Below are 18,673 nucleotides of genomic sequence, written 5' to 3'. Positions count from 1 at the left end.
ATATACGACCCCTAATTGCATCCCTACGTGCAATGAAGTCATTAGTAGTACTACATCAAATCTTGCTTATTTAGTAAATGACGTTACTACAAGTACTCCAAATCCAGTTCATTGACAATTATTACTAATGCTGGTAATTTTGATGGTATTGTCATTCTTTAATGTTCTGAGCTAGGTTTCGGGAACTGTGCTCGTTCTTTAAGTAAATATCTCATTTCGTCTTTATGGTGTAACTTGGATTATTCCACAGAGAGCATTGGATGTATTATCAAGTAATTTGTTGTTTCAATTTATCCTTGACCTATAATCAAGGGGGGATAAGGCCTTATAAAACTAGTTCTTTTTTTTCATACGCCTGTCAGTCAGCAGATGTATCTTTGTGTCGTTATATTACTCTTCATGTTGATTTTGTTGTCATTGTTATGTTACCATGGATTTTATTACTTTTGTTGTCGGAGCCTTTCAGAGCTTACTTAAAGACCTATTGGTGATCTCTGGAAGTATTTACTATTGTGAATTTATGCTATAATCTGGTGAATTTGTAGCTCCCTACCCGTGGAGCTCAAAACAATGATGTACAGATCAATTGTTAACACATTTTGCACTTATATAAGTAAAACAATTCTTCTTAGTAGCATTTATATATCTCCATCTCCGTTTGAAAAAAAAAAAAAACACTCCACACCAAATCCCTCTTCGTCCACGAACAGCAGAAAGCCTCTCTAAACTTTGCCTGTGCATGATGGGAAGACTATCATGTTTTAAGTACCATAGGTTTTTATTCTTACTTAAGACAATTCTGAGATTATATTACTCTCTAAGACAGATCTACCATGGACCGATGGCTAACAAACACTTGATATTACTCTCAAAGACTGATCTAACATGGACTGATGGCTAACAAACACTTATAAAAAAATAATAATATATAAAAAACAACAACCAAGCAATGTTGTCTTAGTCGAATTCAAACCAAAATGGGAGGGTGTTAGACATACGGTCTGGAATGAGTGTATATGAAGAACCCTAGCCATTCTCTATCAATATTAAAAATGGGGTTGTGGAAAGGGTATCTGCATCTTGATCATTTTAAATTATTTCACAAAATTTTACATCCTGGCTTAATTTCTAATAGATTTAATCAAGTAAACATATCCTTGTGCATGTTTGTAATGAAATTTTCTTTCAACACAACAACAAAAGATATCTACATAGAGACCGTTATTGGCTTTTCTTTATGTAATTGGTCTATTGTCATTCAATTTAAAGCTGATTTTTCAAACCTTGGTACCTAATAAAATTTTCAATAAAATTTTCATCTTATCTAGTGTACCAGTACAAATTGTGACATAATCAATTGTAAGATATCTATCAATACCCAACATTCAATACTAGAGGCACTAAAGAGCCTGAATCACTCAACCGGAAAAAAATAGAAATCTTAGTGGCTATATTGTTAAGGGAAGCAGAACAAAAATATTCAGTCATCTTTCATTGAGAGGGGATAATACCACTGGAGATTTTTCAGGCCTAATCATAAGGATCAATACATCAACTGAAAAACTACTATGAATTTCAAAATACAAGGCAAAAACTTAAGCTAAGAGGCCCAAGAGGGCCAGAATTATTTTTTAACTGTGGGGTAGTTGATGAGCGTGCCTAAAGCATGTTCAACATACATTTCCGCCCAGAAAATTCTTTCGTTCTACCCAAGCTCTACCTAGCAGAAGTGTATATTGAGCATTCTCATTAACTTACCACAAATGGGTTTATTGAATGAGAAATACACCTTCTACATCAATTTTAAATGAACATACAAGTTATCTCTTTTGCCCCCTTTATGGATAATGGTAGGGGCCAGTGACGCCATTTTTAATAGTAAGGATTTTCTAGCATTCTCAAATAATGATATTTCAAAATGTCATGACATTTGGTTGATTATATCTAAAGTTATTGCACAGAAACTAAACAAGAGGCTCCTAGGAGCCTGAATCGCTCACCTCCTTAAATTTATTCTTTTCAAAGGTAATACCGGTTACTCTAACAAGTTGTCTGACAAATTTGACTCAAAGAAGAATTTGGTTGTACTTATCATAAGGATCATTTCATCAAATGAAAGTTACTTTTTATCTATTATAGTTTTCAAGATATTGACTGAAAAAAAAAAAAAAAACATCATTTTTCACCTTTCAAGGGCAATAACTCTAACAAGCAATCTTCCGACAACTTTGATTTGTGCAGACTTTTGTAGGCCTTATAAATAAGGACCATTTCACCGACTGAAAGTTTTCTCTATCAATGTTTTCAAGTTTTAGGCTGAAAATTGTAAAAACATCATTTTTCACCTTTCAAGGGCAATTATTCTAACAAGGAGTCATCTGACAACTTTGACCCAATGCAGACTTCTGTAAGCCTTATAATGAGGATCAATTCAGCAATTGATAGAATTCGGCTAAACCTATCGGTATTGGATATATGCGAAAAACTTGTGCCTGACCCTCCATGTTCTATTTTTAGTAATGGCGGCCATTTTTCAACAGATCAAAAATCCCAATAGTTCTATGAAAAACACAGTAAGGAACATCATATAAAGTTTGGTTCTGATTGGTGTAGTAGTTTCTGAGGAGATTTTTAATGGAAATAACATTAAAAATAGCCAAAAAATGTGGAAAAAGGCCAATAACTCCAATATGGTTTAACAGATCAAAACAAATATTTGACCACAGACAAATCTCATCATGTTAAACACTTTTATTGTCAGATTTTGGCAAAACCTGACAGTTTTGGAGATAAATGTGAAAACTTTTTTCTGACCCCTACATTCTGTTTTTTAGTAACAGTTGCCATGTTTTTTCACGGATCAAAAATATCTACATCAGTTCTATGCAGAACAACCTAAGGAACATTCAAACCAAGTTTGGTTTTGATTGGTGTAGTAGTTTCAGAAGAGAAGATTTTTGGAAAAAAATAGCATTACATATAGGAAAAAAACGTTGAACAAGAGGTTCCCTGGACCCTGAATCCCTCAACTTGTTAAATTTTGCCTTTCAATGGCAATAAATTAAACAAGAAGTTGTCCAACAATTTTGACCCAAGAAGACTTTGGTAGGACATATATGGATCATTTCAGCAACTGAAAGTTTCTTTCTATCTATCATAGTTTTCTAACATTGGCTGAAAACTAAAAAAAAAACAAAAAAAAAACGTCATTTTTCACCCCTCAACGGCAATAACTCTTACAAGGAGTTGACTAACAACTTTTGTCCCTGGAGACTTTTGCAGGCCTTACAATAAAGATCATTTCAGCAATTGAAAAAGTTGGGCGAAACCTAACAGTTTTGGAGATAAAATATGCGAAAAACTACTCTCTGACCCCTAAGTTCTATTTTTAGTAAGGGCAGCCATGTTTTTCCTCTGATCAAAAATCCCCATGCCAATCCTATGCAGAATACTCTAAGAAACATTCAAATTAAGTTTGGTTTGGTCTTGTAGTTTCAGAGTTAAACTCAGCCAGGTAAGCTAAAAATTAACAATGACAACAACAACAGCATCATCGCATAATACAACTGCAATTTTTGTGGTGGGTCTCCACTGAATCTAACACAAATAACAATACCTTGTAACAGACATACTAGTATAAAACATATTGAACAAAGTATTTTCCCGATTGTTTAACAAAAACATAAAGTAAGAAAAAAAACTTGGACAGATCTTCTACCTCACCTGCTCTATGAATTATAATACATTTGCACAAAAATTGACTTAAAACAAATTTCGATAATATTCTAATGCATACAAAGGTACATAAAACTAACAAGTCATCCTCACATATTCAAAAGACATATTTATTACTCTTTTGACTCTTACACATAATTGATGATTAATTCACAATTTCAAAAAAATATTTTAGCGTTTAAAATTGTTAAAATCAATTTCTCAGGTACTCATTTTCATGGTTTTTTATCCATTGCAAAAATAGCGAAAATAAGTGCGTTTACAGTATTTGAATCGTTTCTCTATTGTACATTAAAAAACTTGTCCATATTTTTAAATCATTCAATTATCTGTACTTGTACCACATAGACAAGATCCTAGGTATATGCATGAACATTCATTTCCCTCCATCCACTAGTTAAGTTTAGAATACTTGTTTTTGAAAATTTTCTAGTCTGAAAAACAGTTGGGACATAACCCACTCCAAATTAATCCCAGTCATCCTTTGTGATATGAAACCTTGTGTTACCATTTCAAACAGATTTGTTCATGAAGTTTGTTGTAAAAATGTATATATAATTAGAACTGGACATGATTTACATATAGGCTTCTATTTCTCTAGGTACAATAAATATTGATAAGATATTCAAGGAAAGTAAGATTACTGTACCTTAAGAACAAACTATTGTTTTGGGTACACCTCCCAGCAATAGCTGAACCTGCAATAGACCTACTTTTCCCTTATACCCAATTACTGAACAGCATATTTTGTTGTCATGTGCAACTGATGAATCAGGTTTTGCCATAAATTAACACCCAACACTAAAATAACACATTTAGTTTTAAAATAATTAAATAACAAATTTCCTCTCCATCCACTGAAATGACTGATTGATCAATGTCCTACGACACACTGAGCTAGATCTTTATTGTGCTAGATAACAGAAACAACAGCTTACAGGTAGGCATGCCAGCCAATTTGGACACAGCATTCAGACTGAGCCAACCAATCTTTACCCTATCTCCTATATACTGCATGCTTGACAGAGGTGACAGAGAAGCAGTGACTACCAATTTTCTTTGGTGTGACTCAGCCTGGGATCCAACTCATGACCCACACTCAAGGAGCACATGCTACCCTGAGATCATTGAGATGATTCCATTGAAAAGACCCAATGTAAAATATGATGTATGTATCAGTATAATAAATATGTTTCACCTTATAATTACTTGTTGACATCTTGTTGGTAAATGATTTCATACCAGTTTAATTTAGTTTTATGTTGTACTTTAACTGCCCTCCTACTTCACAGGTTGTAAATAATATGAAATGAGGAGAATATGTGTCACAACATGGATCAGAGCAGCATATAACTTTCATCATGGATAGAAAATACAAGCAGTAACAAAACATTATCTTTTATCCTTCAAAAAACTTGCTTTTCCTAAAGGAGTTTGTAAAACTTTCCTAGATAGTCTGACTTGTCCACTTGCAGGATCTAGTGCAAAATATTTCACAGATATTTCATCTCCAACCTTCAACCCAAGGACTGATGGATGATTGACCTAGAAAAAAACCATAAATGATTGATGAAGTTATGGAGTTGTTACATACATATTCACCTAAAAATTAAGCCGAGGGTGAAGAAAAGTCCATGTTTTTTTGTCAATTTTCTTATTAGTGTTAACACAGCCTTTATGTTCCATTTGTCATTTTAGAACTAATTAAAGTAATGTAATAGACTGGGGAAGTGGAGAAATCAGTTGACTGGCTATGTGTCATAATGGAAAAAATGCAGTAAATATTTGTTCAATACTTTCAAACTTTAGATTAATTTCTTATTGTATTTCTAGCATAAAAGGTACTTTATAAATGCTTTTACATTGCTTCCAAAGATAACAAAAAATACTGACTTTTCATCTTTTCTTTATTTACGTGATTTCTTTGGAAAACATATGCTTACACAGTTGGGTAAACTCCAATCAGATCATTAAGCCTATTTATGTAGACTTGATAAACACTTAAAGGTGTACTTTGGTTTTGCAATACCATTTTTGAAGGATAACTGACCATGCAGAAAAATTGTTTAAAAAAAATAAAAACAGGATGCTTTTACAATGAAAAATATTTGTCTCTCTTGCGGAATATACATTTTGATTTTGCATCATTTTATCTCAAATAATAAAAACACAAGCAACTTGTAGCCATATATCACCTACCGCCACCCAAAAAAGGTCAAAGTGCAAAAGTCCCATAACTCTTGTAAAATTTGTCAAATCAAATGGCAGTGCAATATGATTTAATGCATATGGCGACTAACTATCCTACAAAATATGAACAAAATCCATCAATAAGTATCTGAGGAGTTGTGTTGACAAGTGTGACAGGACAGATGGACAAAGATAGTTCTATGTCCCCTATTGTGTAACAAAATGGCTGGTTGGAACAAACTGAATGCTTTCTCCAAAACTAGCATTATTATCCTCACATACAAAACACAAAATAAAATTCTTCTGGAATTCAAGGACAAAAATTCCCAGCCCCATAGCATTAGTTTTGTCAAAACCATCAATGCAAACCAAATGTAACCTTGATCTGCAACCCACCATGAAACATTCACGTACAAAATCAAATTGCTTAAGCCCTGAATCGTGAACCTTCAATTTATGATAATAATCTAATCAAAGCATGAAAATGTAAAAGGATCTGCCAAAATATAAAAAATGATCATTTTTGTTTTTGCAATTTGAACTGCTATAATGTGTGTGCACATGCTGGTTAATTCAGTAGTATGTCTGTCTGTTTGTCCATTAGTCCACATGTTCGTCTTTCACACAAAAGTTTACTGGATATTCTTTAACAGATAGTAAATCTGTAGAATAAAGAAGCCAGTAGGATCTTAAAATAAAGTACCTGAACTTTTCTGATTTACTACTGGTAACTAAAATAATAATAAGTTTTTTTTTAGAGTATTTTCTTTGCAATGATTTTCTTTGATCGAAAAAATAATTCATGAACTTACTTGGCGAATATCTAACTGTGTTCTGTGTAACAACATTGGTTCTAATTTTGGGTGTATCTGGACCATCACTCCATAATTTCTGAAAATAGACACAGAGTGCTCATAAAGTATGACCACATAAAAGTCCTAACAATAACTTATAACTATATTTCAATAACTTTTACCTCATTGGTACAAGCTTCAAGAGTAAACATTTTCTGTCTCCTTTGGCAAGTAAAACTCAGATAAGGAATTACTTTTGTTGATTTGCAGGTTTCCATAGTGGGAAACTTCATTTTTATGGCTATCTTACCAGTTAAAGAAAAAAATTTCAAATTACTAGTGTTTTAAATTATACTCCACTTTTAAACAAAGTATCAAAGCACACAAGTGATAAAGTAACTTTGTTGAAATGAAAACCTGAGTTATAAAAGTTGTGAAGTTAAATTTTAAAAATGAAGGTATAAACAATACAAACCTTATTTCTGTAATTTTTCCTGTGTAGATGGCACCATACTCTAACTCAGGAGTTTTCTAAAATGCAAATATCAAATAATATTGACTAATATTGTTTGATCCTAAAATTTACTTGTCAACAGTTTTCTGCATATGTTATGAGTTTGAGTAAATTGCAATAAAGATGCTGTTTTGCCACTGTGCTCACTTTTATTTCCTTAGCAGTCATTTAGATTTATCAACAACCGAAAAAAAATATACAATTTATAATCAAATTCAACTGTAGCAAACAAAATTATTCCAACGGAACTGTATACATCTATGGACAAGGCTGCCAACACTAAACAATTTTTTTTGCAGTTGTATACTGGGTTATCCCTATTCCAGTGGTCAAAATGTTATTTGTCTGATTGAGTTACCGATCTGGCCAGACGACGCTAATGTTATTTATATAAAAAAAATTTGGACATTTTACTTTCTACTACTGTGTATTATGTCATAGTCTTGTCTTCGTTTAATTATTAAACCAGTGAATGAAAATCAGATATCAACTATCAACTATCCGCCATTATTGTTGTCGTACCCTACCTATGGTGCAGAGATTAAACAAGTATGGGGAGCCATATGGAATACAATACAATTCCACTAAATAAATAGAAATATGCTAGTGTTTGATTTATTAATGACAATATAGTAATGGAAAAAAACTGACAACATAGAATCTATTTTCTAAAAGAGAAATATTAAAATATGAGAATTTAAACACTTTGCTTGAAGTTTCAAGGCAAATTATTTCAAAATGATGTTTATCTTATTTCAATTTCTATTCAAGTAATTTTTCGGTTGAAATTGATTTAGCATTGAAATTATTAAGAAATTTTTTTAGATCACTTAAAATTAATATACTGTATGATGACCTCTATCATTAGATTATCATAACTTGCTAATTTCTACATTATTTTCAATGTCCTCTATAATTTCTGCTTTTCTTTTGGCAATTTTAGTTATTTGTGTTTTTCCGACACCCATTTCCATTACAATGGCATGGGTACTTTTCCCACTATTTAATTTTTTAATTGCCTCATTTCTTTCCTTCTCCTGATTCTGAAACATTTTGTCACAACTCAAACTTTCATAATTAAACTGAAGACTGAAGATTTCACGACTTAATCACTGACCAGTGAGTAAATTTTACACCTTTACTATCGAATCTTCAATTTTGTTTTCATTGCAATACTGATTTAACCCTTCGGCAACCTAATTATTTATATTTACATGTTCTTAATATAATTAAATTATGTGACAACGTACTGTTATTGGGTCATGTGATATACCAAATGTTTATTAATTGCCGGTATAAGAAGTCAGAAAGACAATTTCGGTAAAAAAACAGGTGACCGTTGATTTGAGTTAAAATAAATAGAGAAAACAGTTGGGCGGGTTTTGAAATGACTGTTAAGTGAAGGTGACAGGTGATTTGAGGTGACCAGCAGAGCAGGTTTGACTGTAAACAAATAAAACTGTCAAACAAAAAAATATCTAAAATTTTCAATGATGGAATTGTTTGTTGAACAATGAAAATATTGTTAACAAAATAATGCATGAATGCAGGTTTCAAAGCATCAGGGTCATACTGTTTTTTCTTCATTTTTGAGATATCTGTAGATAATTACATATCCAGAACAAGACATTGCACACATTGATCTTCTTTAGCATACTCTAACTCTTAATCAATAAGAATTCTGAAAGTATTGAATACAGAAACACATTGTCCCCTACCGACAGCAATTATCACAGCACCTGAAATATTACAACATACAAGTTCAAGGTCCATATTTCAGCCAAAAACCATTTGATTGGGAAAAAATCAAACTCAAGCTGTTACTCATCAAGCTACATAAAGTAAGTACATTCACATATCTACAAATATCATAATTTTACAAGTATATGGTTCTACCTCTTCTGTTAAGAACTGGTGAATCATATCTTTTGCCTCTGCCATGGCTTGCTGATTGTAGGCAAATAACTGGAAATTACTTTCATCAATTCTGGTCACTCTAACACCTACATGATCAAAAATGCAGCAGTCATTCTCACAAAGTTAAACTTTAACTTACAATAAATTCATGACATGTATGTTAAAAATATAAAAAAAAAACATTAATGGCCTCTCCACCCATACACTTCTAGTAATATTTCTAGACATCCTAATAAGATAAAAAGTAATACCAGTAAACCATTTCAAAAATAAAACAATGTGTAAAAGATTTACCTGTTTCACTCTGGAGTTTCTTCAGATTCAAACCACCTATTCCCAAAAACTTGGATACTTTGGCTAAAGGAACATCATAACTTTCTGTAGAATAATATTAAGAGTTGTAAAAGAATTAAATATAACAATAAAGCAATCAATTCCATTATTACACAACTTAACATAAGTTCCTCTAATAATGGTCTACAATATATATATATATGTAAACATTTCATAAAATGATGTAAGTTGTTTGTGTACAAACTTATTGAAAACATTAATATTACTACATGACATTATAATCCAACTATTATTGTTATTTCATTTAAAGGCATACTGTTAAGAACATGTAGTTCTTAAAATTTACATTTTTTACATTTACTGACATAGTCAAATAATTTGTTTATAACTGTGACTTTCTTGTCAACTAACCATTTAAATCAACCCCAATACACATTGTACTTTAAAGTAGTTCAATTCATAATGTAAATAGCCCATAACAGTGCCATTATATGTCCAATCTCATGACTTATCAGTTATATGTCCAATCTCATGACTTATCAGTCATGTGTATCCCACACATACACTTGATCTTTTTCTCCAGTGAATCAATGAGAATAAATCCAATTAAATAATTTCATCAGGTAAATGTTGGTGCATTACATAGTTGAACTGACAATTAAATATACCAATAATTCCATTTAAATTCAAAATTCAACATACCAACAACAGGAAAACTTTCTTTCTTCTCATTTCTAGGTTCTGATATTGTATCTGCCATTATCTTCAATATCTCATTCTTAGCGTCTTTAAAAAAAAGATTGAAAAATGAGATAGCTACTGCTACCCTAAGCATATACTTATCTCTCTAATTAAAATCCTCCAAATCAAAAAACATGAATTATGACCCAGCGACCAAATTTTTATTATCACAGTAAAGAATCCCATGCTCTAGTCATACTGATTCAGGCAGAGTCTGTCAGGTACAAATAACTGTGAATGCAAAAATGTGTGGGTATTGGGAAACTAAAAAGTTGTTTTTTTGTATGAAAATATATTTTATGAACACAGATTTTTTTTTACTTTTTCATCTCAAGAGAAATAACCTATTAACAGTAAGCTCTGTAGATAAAAAATAAAAGTAAGTGTACTTCCAAAATATTAAATCATATATTTGAAGAAATAAAAACATTTCAAGAAAAAAGTCATGTATTAAAGGTTGACACAAAAATACTTATACACAATCATAAAACTTGATATGTATTTAATGTTTTGTGTTTAATTTTGATTAGAGTTGGTTGACTAATTCCTAAATTATAATTAAGACACCAAATTTAAGATTGACTGATGAAAGGATGGGTTAAATGAGAACAATCACTAACTCAGATACTCATACCAGCAGTAACATAAAATCCTCATTATAAACTAGTTATGTTCATTAGTATTTTACATACCTCTTGACTGTTCTATGGCTTCCATCACAATCTTCAATGGTATCCCAGGTAACTTTACATCTGCCTTTAGAAATAGTTCATGAAATATACTCTGAAGGTTGATCTTTTTACAACCCATTACTAATAAAACACCCTTTCAATGTTATCTTTACCAATTATAGCAGGTCTACTTCCTCATAACCAAATTAATCTTATTACCCATTGCTCAGGTCTTATTTCAGTAGAATCTTGTCAGTTATAATTTGTTAAAAGTATACATTTACTGGCCACGTTCTTTTTCATGATACTAAAGAACTTTACATGTGTTGGTTTTGAGCTATTCGTAGATGTTGTTTTTTTTTTAGATTGACTCATTTGATGACAACTGTAATTACAAACAGATGCTTATTTTCTAAAAATTAAATGTTTTCTGTTTTTTTTCTCATAAAAAATCCAACCTAATGTTTCACACAAACCTGTAGTGCAGTGATGCCTGACTTTGTGCCTGCAATCTTAAAGTCCATATCCCCCATGTAGTCTTCTATACCCTGTAATAACCATATTATAAACAGAATTACTCATTAGAAAGGGATCTCTTCTATTGTAATAATATCAAAACTCAGCATGAAGCTGCACCTGTTGTTGTGCTATGCATACCCCCACATATAGAAGAAGTTGATACTGGAGAGCTACATATGTTTTCTTGCACGAGATGCAACAAATAAAAACTTTACAGAATAAATATTTGAAACAATCTCTAATTCAGATTGCTAATTGTTTTCTATGCTGTTCATAACATAGAATAAATTAGATTGTTAGAAAATGACATGTACAAATATTATACATTTATTTGTAGTTTTATCTAATATTCATTTCTCATATTCTTTGACTTGTTTTTTTTTTTAATTTCAAACCAAAGGAAAGTAATTCACCGACCAACAGACTGGTTAATTGTCTGATTGGGGCAATAGACAGCAGTAGACTTAGGTACTTACTAAAGTGAAAAGAGTTTTAATTTAAAAAGAAAACTGTTTACTGTTCTTCTTTTCTCCAATGAGACCTCAAATCAGGTTGTTGTGTGTCAGTAAATTATGTTCCTTTAAAATAACTTGCTAAAACGACTTGTATTCTGTAAATATGAAAAAAGACTATTCAAATAAAATGTGTGGGATTTGAAAACTAGAAATAAATATTCAAGTACCAAAATATCAGTGAGGATTTTATAATTGAAATCCCCATCTTTTCCTTGCTTTGAGACAAGTCCGAGAGCTACTCCTGCAACAGCTTTATACACTGGTACACCAGCATCCATTAATGCCATACTACCACCGCATACTGATGCCATTGATGAGGATCCTGAAAGCATACCATATCAGTGCAGTAGCTTAGTTAAAGCAAATTAATTGGTCAGAACTTATGCCAGAGTGAGTGCCCCATAAAATGGCATGGATTACAAGAAGTTCATTTAATGATGTATTTCATGAAAACTCCTGATTCATAGAAAAAAAACTCTCACTTTAAAGAATCTATCATTTAATTTTTTGTGGATAGGAAAAGATCAAATTTGAAATAAATAGGCAGAAAAGAACTCATTGTCAGGTTGGACAAAAGGTCCTATTATAAAAAGCAAAAGTGTGATGAACCTGTATTAAAAATCATATTAAAAACAAAACGTAAATTATCAGGTAAGGCCTAAAAAAATATGTGTATCTGGTAACATCCTTTTCAAAATTAGGGTAGGTATGATTTGGGGTGGGGGGGGGGGGGGCACAAACTAGGGTTGGTCAGGTTACCGGAAACACATATTTTTTTTAGACCTAAGTTTAATTTGATATTTAAAAGTTTACTTTTTACACTGACCATTAGATTCAAGCACCTCAGATGTCAATCTGATGGTGAATGGATATTCATCTGGAATGATTGCACGTATCCCTTTCTCTGCCAAAGCTCCTGGAAAAAAGTCAGGAAATTAGATTTTTTTTTTCAATTTTAACACAGTTAACAAATTAATATGTAGCCTTTAAAAGTGAAAAATGCCAATATTTGTTATATGAATAAGGGAAAACTGACTAGAACAACTGGAAAGTTTATCTAATGTTGGATAGTACTTTGAATACATTAATACATTCATTTTATGAACAAACATGTATATTCAAAGAAATGTCAAATTCACTAACTACATAAAGTTGACTACTTCCAACAAAAGTATGAGGCATTCTTAAAATTATCAGTACCAAACAAATTCAAATCTAGAATTCATTAACTATATAAAGTTGATTACTTCCAATAAAAGTATGAGGCATTCTTAAAATTATCAGTTCCAAACAAGTTATAGTGCATTATTTAATTTTTAGTTGCAGTTTCATTACAAAATTAAAATTAAATATAAAATAAAAATTAACTTGCTAAAATTTCACACTTTTTAAAAAAATATTCTGTCCTAATAAATGTAATAACTTATTATCACAGTAATTACATATTTGACTACATTTAATTGTCTCAGCTACTAACTAAGTAATTAATGTAATTACATGTCAATTAAAGAATAACAATGTAATCAGATAGACATCATTACTCTTATCAATGAGTGATCTTTTCTTATTGTTCTCAAATCAATATATAAGAAGTACAAATGTATCACCATCATCAAAAAACATTGAAACATCAAAATAAAGGAAAGTAAACAACAGGTAGTTGTAAGTACACATACTTTGCTAATTTCCAACTAATAAAAAAAGTTTTTTTATCATATCTTTCCAATGATATATAATTAATCATATTAAATGTATCATATTTTTTAAACAAGTAATTGTAAGTACACACAAACATGTACTCTGATTATTTTCCAACTCATCATTAATTTTTTGAGCTACTTTTTCAAGAATATTAATATTCTTACATATCTCTTCAGTGATATTGTATTCTCATTATTACCAGTTTCATATTTTGATGTATAATTTTCTTCTTTAAAAAAAAGAAATAAAATCAATCTATAAAAGAAATGATTCTGTATTGTTTTGGCACAAAAGTGTGCAGACAAAAATGAATGTCTGCTTGCTTTGGTGGCTCAAGAATATTGATATTGTAATTCTTCATACAAGTAGTCCACATAACAAGTCAAATAGAATGCCTCAATTTTGCTATTTTACAACCATCGTAAGGTACCTTTCCACGATAAGTGTTAAGGATTCATAGTACAAAAAGAGGGAAAAGTGATTTGACAAGCATTTAGCCATAGCTTTTCATTGGCACAACAGAGTGCAGGCTTGAAATTAAGTGTCTGTGAACTGTTGTGCCATTGAAATTTTTACTGGCATAAATCTCAGTACAATTTTTAATTTAGTTTGGCATCTGTGCTATTACACACATATAATGTACAATTACAATGGTTCAGTCATACAAATTTTCACATATAAAGTAATACAATGAACATACAAGAACATTTTACTGGAACAATAACTGATACTCAGCAAGAGTGCCAGCAGTACTGGTAAATCCCTTAGTTGCTGCTACATGTATATATATCTTCATTTCTTCACATTCATGCTTAAAAAAATGACTTTTGCCTTAGTTTCTCATTGACACAAGGGTGTAGGCAAAATATGATACCACCAGCAAACTTATGTGTTATGGAAATTTTTGAATATTTACATGTCTTATTTATTTTTTTTTAGGATTTCACACACTGTGCTGTTAATACATGTAGTCTATTGGTGATATATGTAATTGATTATGAGATTTTTTATTTATGTTGTCACAGATTAGGATTTACTTCATCTGACAGTATTTCTTTGGCACATTAGTGTACAGGCCTATATATATATAACTATCTGTTCACCTTTGTGGTAAGGCAGTACTGGCAGTTTACTACTGAATGGTATGCAAATCATTAAATATTTTCTTTATATAGAGATACACTTGTTCAATTTTATCTTTGGCACACAAGTGTGCTGACTTGTGTTGATAATGTCAGTGTGCTTATGTGCTACAGAATTTATGAACAAAAAACTTATACTCATATTAAAGGAAGTGTTGTGTAGAAAAGTATATTTATTGGTTCATAGCATTTTTCCACTGTCTGATTTCTACATGTATATTTACTACATTTTTTTTTAGAGTTGTGGCAATATCACCAATTTTTGAATGAATGAATGGATTGTCAATCTCAATCTAAGTTTTTGCTGCACAAAGCTCGTCACCTTCGATCTAATGACTGAGAAATGTAAATAAAAATGTATGAAATCTGAATTTAGAATTTTATTGGCACAGATGTGTGCTGGCCTGTATCTAAGAGTCAGCAAACATTTATGCCTCTAAAATTTTGAACAATGTAGTCATCATCAAATAATTCTCTGAACAATATCTTCCTCACAAACCTAGATTTTCAAAAAAGTAACAACCTCATAACCTTGCTATGAACACAACTTTGCCATAATCCAGTTTTGAGGAACACAACCTACTCACCATGACCTAGTTCTCTGTAACACAACTTATTCAGCATGGCCAAGTTAAATTTTTAACACAACCTACTCACCATGACCTAGTTCTCTGTGACACAACTTAATCAGAATGACCAAGTAACATTTTTAACACAACCTACTCACCATGACCTAGTTCTCTGTGACAAAACTTAATCAGAATGACCAAGTAACATTTTTAACACAACCTACTCACCATGACCTAGTTCTCTCCTTGATGTAGAACCAGTTCTTGATATTTCATTAGTAGCATATGGTGGGAACTGAAGCAAAAAAAATAGAAATTATGGGTTTACCATCTGTTTCATATCACATTCAATACAAACCCCTGAATAATATCAACATGACATCAAAGATTGTTATGGAGTATCCTATAATTATGTTGAAATTCTTTACTAGACATGTTTCAATGTCTGTCATAACACATTGATCACCAGGAGTGTGTTAGATTATTGTCAAACTGTTATGTAAACCTGAGGTTTGACTTGTTCCAAATAAGCAGAAAATTTCACAACTTACACTATGAATAGGGATATTAAATTTTTACTGTTTATTTTCTGCATCCGAAAGAAATCACTGTGAAATATCAGATAATAAATATGGCAAGATTTTATTTTTAGATTCCCTGTGCCTCATGAATATATCAAAAGTTACATAATCTTGCCAAAATAGCATCTAGTAGAGGTATTTCTATATGAAAGAGATAACTTAACATCATTTTTTATTTCTTAACATCATAACTTTATTTATCAAGCATATCAAAGCAAATCTTGTCCATATTAAATTAATTGCCTTTGGATATTCAAGACAAAATTGTTTTGTCATTACTAACTACAGAAAATAATTAAACTATGTTTAACAATACTTAAATGAAACTACACTTACTTCATAATGTAACATGAAATTCTTCTCTTTCATACCACTGAAAAATCGAAATGTTTTTTTTGACAAATTCCTCATATCCACATTTTTTACAATACATTCAAATTCATCACTTAAGTTTATTTTGTACAAATAAATTGTACATACTAATAATTCAAGTAATGGATAACTAGAAGCATTAAACCCAAACTAAGACTTATGAAATCTCTATAAAGAAAATACAGCCTAAAATTTCAGAAACTTTCAAGTATAACCAGTATACTGATGAGGGAAAAATGATATAGAACAAGATAAATATCATAAATAAATATGAAAATCCATCAAATACAGGTAAACAGTATCTACTCTTACAGCTGAATCTAAGGATAGACATACCTGAATATCTGAGAAACAGTTTCTATTCTTGCTGCTGAATCTAAGGATGGACATACCCGAGTATCTGAGAAACAGTATCTATTCTTGCTGCTGAATCTAAGGATGGACATACCCAGGTATCTGAGAAACAGTATCTATTCTTACTGCTGAATTTAAGGATTGACATACCTGCGTATCTGAGAAACAGTATCTATTCTTGCTGCTGAATCTAAGGATTGACATACCCGAGTATCTGAGAAACAGTATCTATTCTTACTGCTGAATTTAAGGATTGACATACCCGAGTATCTGAGAAACAGTATCTATTCTTGCTGCTGAATCTAAGGATAGACATACCTGCGTATCTGAGAAACAGTATCTATTCTTGCTGCTGAATCTAAGGATTGACATACCCGAGTATCTGAGAAACAGTATCTATTCTTGCTGCTGAATCTAAGGATTGACATACCCGAGTATCTGAGAAACAGTGTCTATTCTTGCTGCTGAATCTAAGGATTGACATACCCGAGTATCTGAGAAACAGTATCTATTCTTGCTGCTGAATCTAAGGATAGACATACCTGCGTATCTGAGAAACAGTATCTATTCTTGCTGCTGAATCTAAGGATTGACATACCCGAGTATCTGAGAAACAGTATCTATTCTTGCTGCTGAATCTAAGGATTGACATACCCGAGTATCTGAGAAACAGTGTCTATTCTTGCTGCTGAATCTAAGGATTGACATACCCGAGTATCTGAGAAACAGTGTCTATTCTTGCTGCTGAATCTAAGGATTGACATACCCGAGTATCTGAGAAACAGTATCTATTCTTACTGCTGAATTTAAGGATTGACATACTCGAGTATCTGAGAAACAGTATCTATTCTTGCTGCTGAATCTAAGGATTGACATACCCGGGTATCTGAGAAACAGTGTCTATTCTTGCTGCTGAATCTAAGGATTGACATACCTGCGTATCTGAGAAACAGTATCTATTCTTGCTGCTGAATCTAAGGATGGACATACCTGAGTATCTGAGAAACAGTGTCTATTCTTGCTGCTGAATCTAAGGATGGACATACCCAGGTATCTGAGAAACAGTGTCTATTCTTGCTGCTGAATCTAAGGATGGACATACCCGAGTATCTGAGAAACAGTGTCTATTCTTGCTGCTGAATCTAAGGATTGACATACCCGAGTATCTGAGAAACAGTCTCTATTCTTGCTGCTGAATCTAAGGATGGACATACCCGGGTATCTGAGAAACAGTGTCTATTCTTGCTGCTGAATCTAAGGATAGACATACCTGCGTATCTGAGAAACAGTGTCTATTCTTGCTGCTGAATCTAAGGATTGACATACCTGCGTATCTGAGAAACAGTGTCTATTCTTGCTGCTGAATCTAAGGATTGACATACCCGGGTATCTGAGAAACAGTGTCTATTCTTGCTGCTGAATCTAAGGATGGACATACCCGGGTATCTGAGAAACAGTGTCTATTCTTGCTGCTGAATCTAAGGATAGACATACCTGAGTATCTGAGAAACAGTATCTATTCTTGCTGCTGAATCTAAGGAGTCTAACGTCACAGTACATACGACCTGTCAAAACATTTATCAAATGCTTCAAAAAGAAAACAGTTTATGACCGCGGAGGTAGAACCCTGCGGTCCTTTTCACAAATAATTATAAGTGTAAAATTAGTCATAATAGAGTTAAGTATTGTGATGTCACAACATACGACTAATTTTACCCTTACGATTGTTTGTGAAAAGGGCTTCAGAACAGTTTAGGAAAGTATGAACACTCCATTTAAGCTTGGTACAGCTCTGAATTTCAATTGTGATTTAATATTTGACACCAGATAAGAATTTGACAAGATTCAAAGTGGTCCCTATTATTAAAGTTATTGTCCAGGCAACAGGAAAATACTTGTTTCTGACCCACTTTTGGCACCTCATTCCTAAACAGCTCTAGTCACAACCCCCAAAAACCAATAACAGTCTTCCTTTTGTGGTATGACACCTTGTGGTACATACATATGATGGTTTTAGGTCCCTTATTCCTCAAGGGTTTTTGTCACAAACCCCAAAATCAATCG

At 31.9% G+C, this 18,673-nt stretch overlaps 1 protein-coding gene across 1 annotated transcript in view; it reads right to left on the bottom strand.

The window, feature by feature from the left end:
- Window positions 1-5,074: 5,074 nt before the first annotated feature.
- The window catches only part of LOC148624229 (polyribonucleotide nucleotidyltransferase 1, mitochondrial-like), a 29,212-nt gene continuing 15,613 nt past the window's right edge, over window positions 5,075-18,673 (bottom strand). Inside the window, exons 13-25 of the mRNA XM_088566824.1 lie at window positions 18,104-18,174; window positions 16,220-16,256; window positions 15,531-15,597; window positions 12,717-12,806; window positions 12,058-12,212; window positions 11,333-11,404; window positions 10,878-10,941; window positions 10,147-10,230; window positions 9,445-9,528; window positions 9,130-9,236; window positions 7,195-7,250; window positions 6,738-6,816; window positions 5,075-5,280 (exon numbers count right to left, since the gene is read on the bottom strand). Of these exons, the coding sequence (XP_088422950.1) occupies window positions 5,128-5,280; window positions 6,738-6,816; window positions 7,195-7,250; window positions 9,130-9,236; window positions 9,445-9,528; window positions 10,147-10,230; window positions 10,878-10,941; window positions 11,333-11,404; window positions 12,058-12,212; window positions 12,717-12,806; window positions 15,531-15,597; window positions 16,220-16,256; window positions 18,104-18,174 (1,119 nt within the window). The 3' untranslated portion in view covers window positions 5,075-5,127. The remainder of the gene's footprint in view (window positions 5,281-6,737; window positions 6,817-7,194; window positions 7,251-9,129; window positions 9,237-9,444; window positions 9,529-10,146; window positions 10,231-10,877; window positions 10,942-11,332; window positions 11,405-12,057; window positions 12,213-12,716; window positions 12,807-15,530; window positions 15,598-16,219; window positions 16,257-18,103; window positions 18,175-18,673) is intronic.

Source organism: Perna viridis, chromosome 2 (assembly GCF_037379345.1).
Source record: "Perna viridis isolate PV_CMFRI_1.1 ecotype Kerala chromosome 2, ASM3737934v1, whole genome shotgun sequence".
Taxonomy (NCBI): Eukaryota; Metazoa; Mollusca; class Bivalvia; order Mytilida; family Mytilidae; genus Perna; species Perna viridis.
The sequence above is the reverse complement of the archived record's forward strand: the minus strand, read 5'-3'. Positions and strand labels throughout refer to the sequence as shown.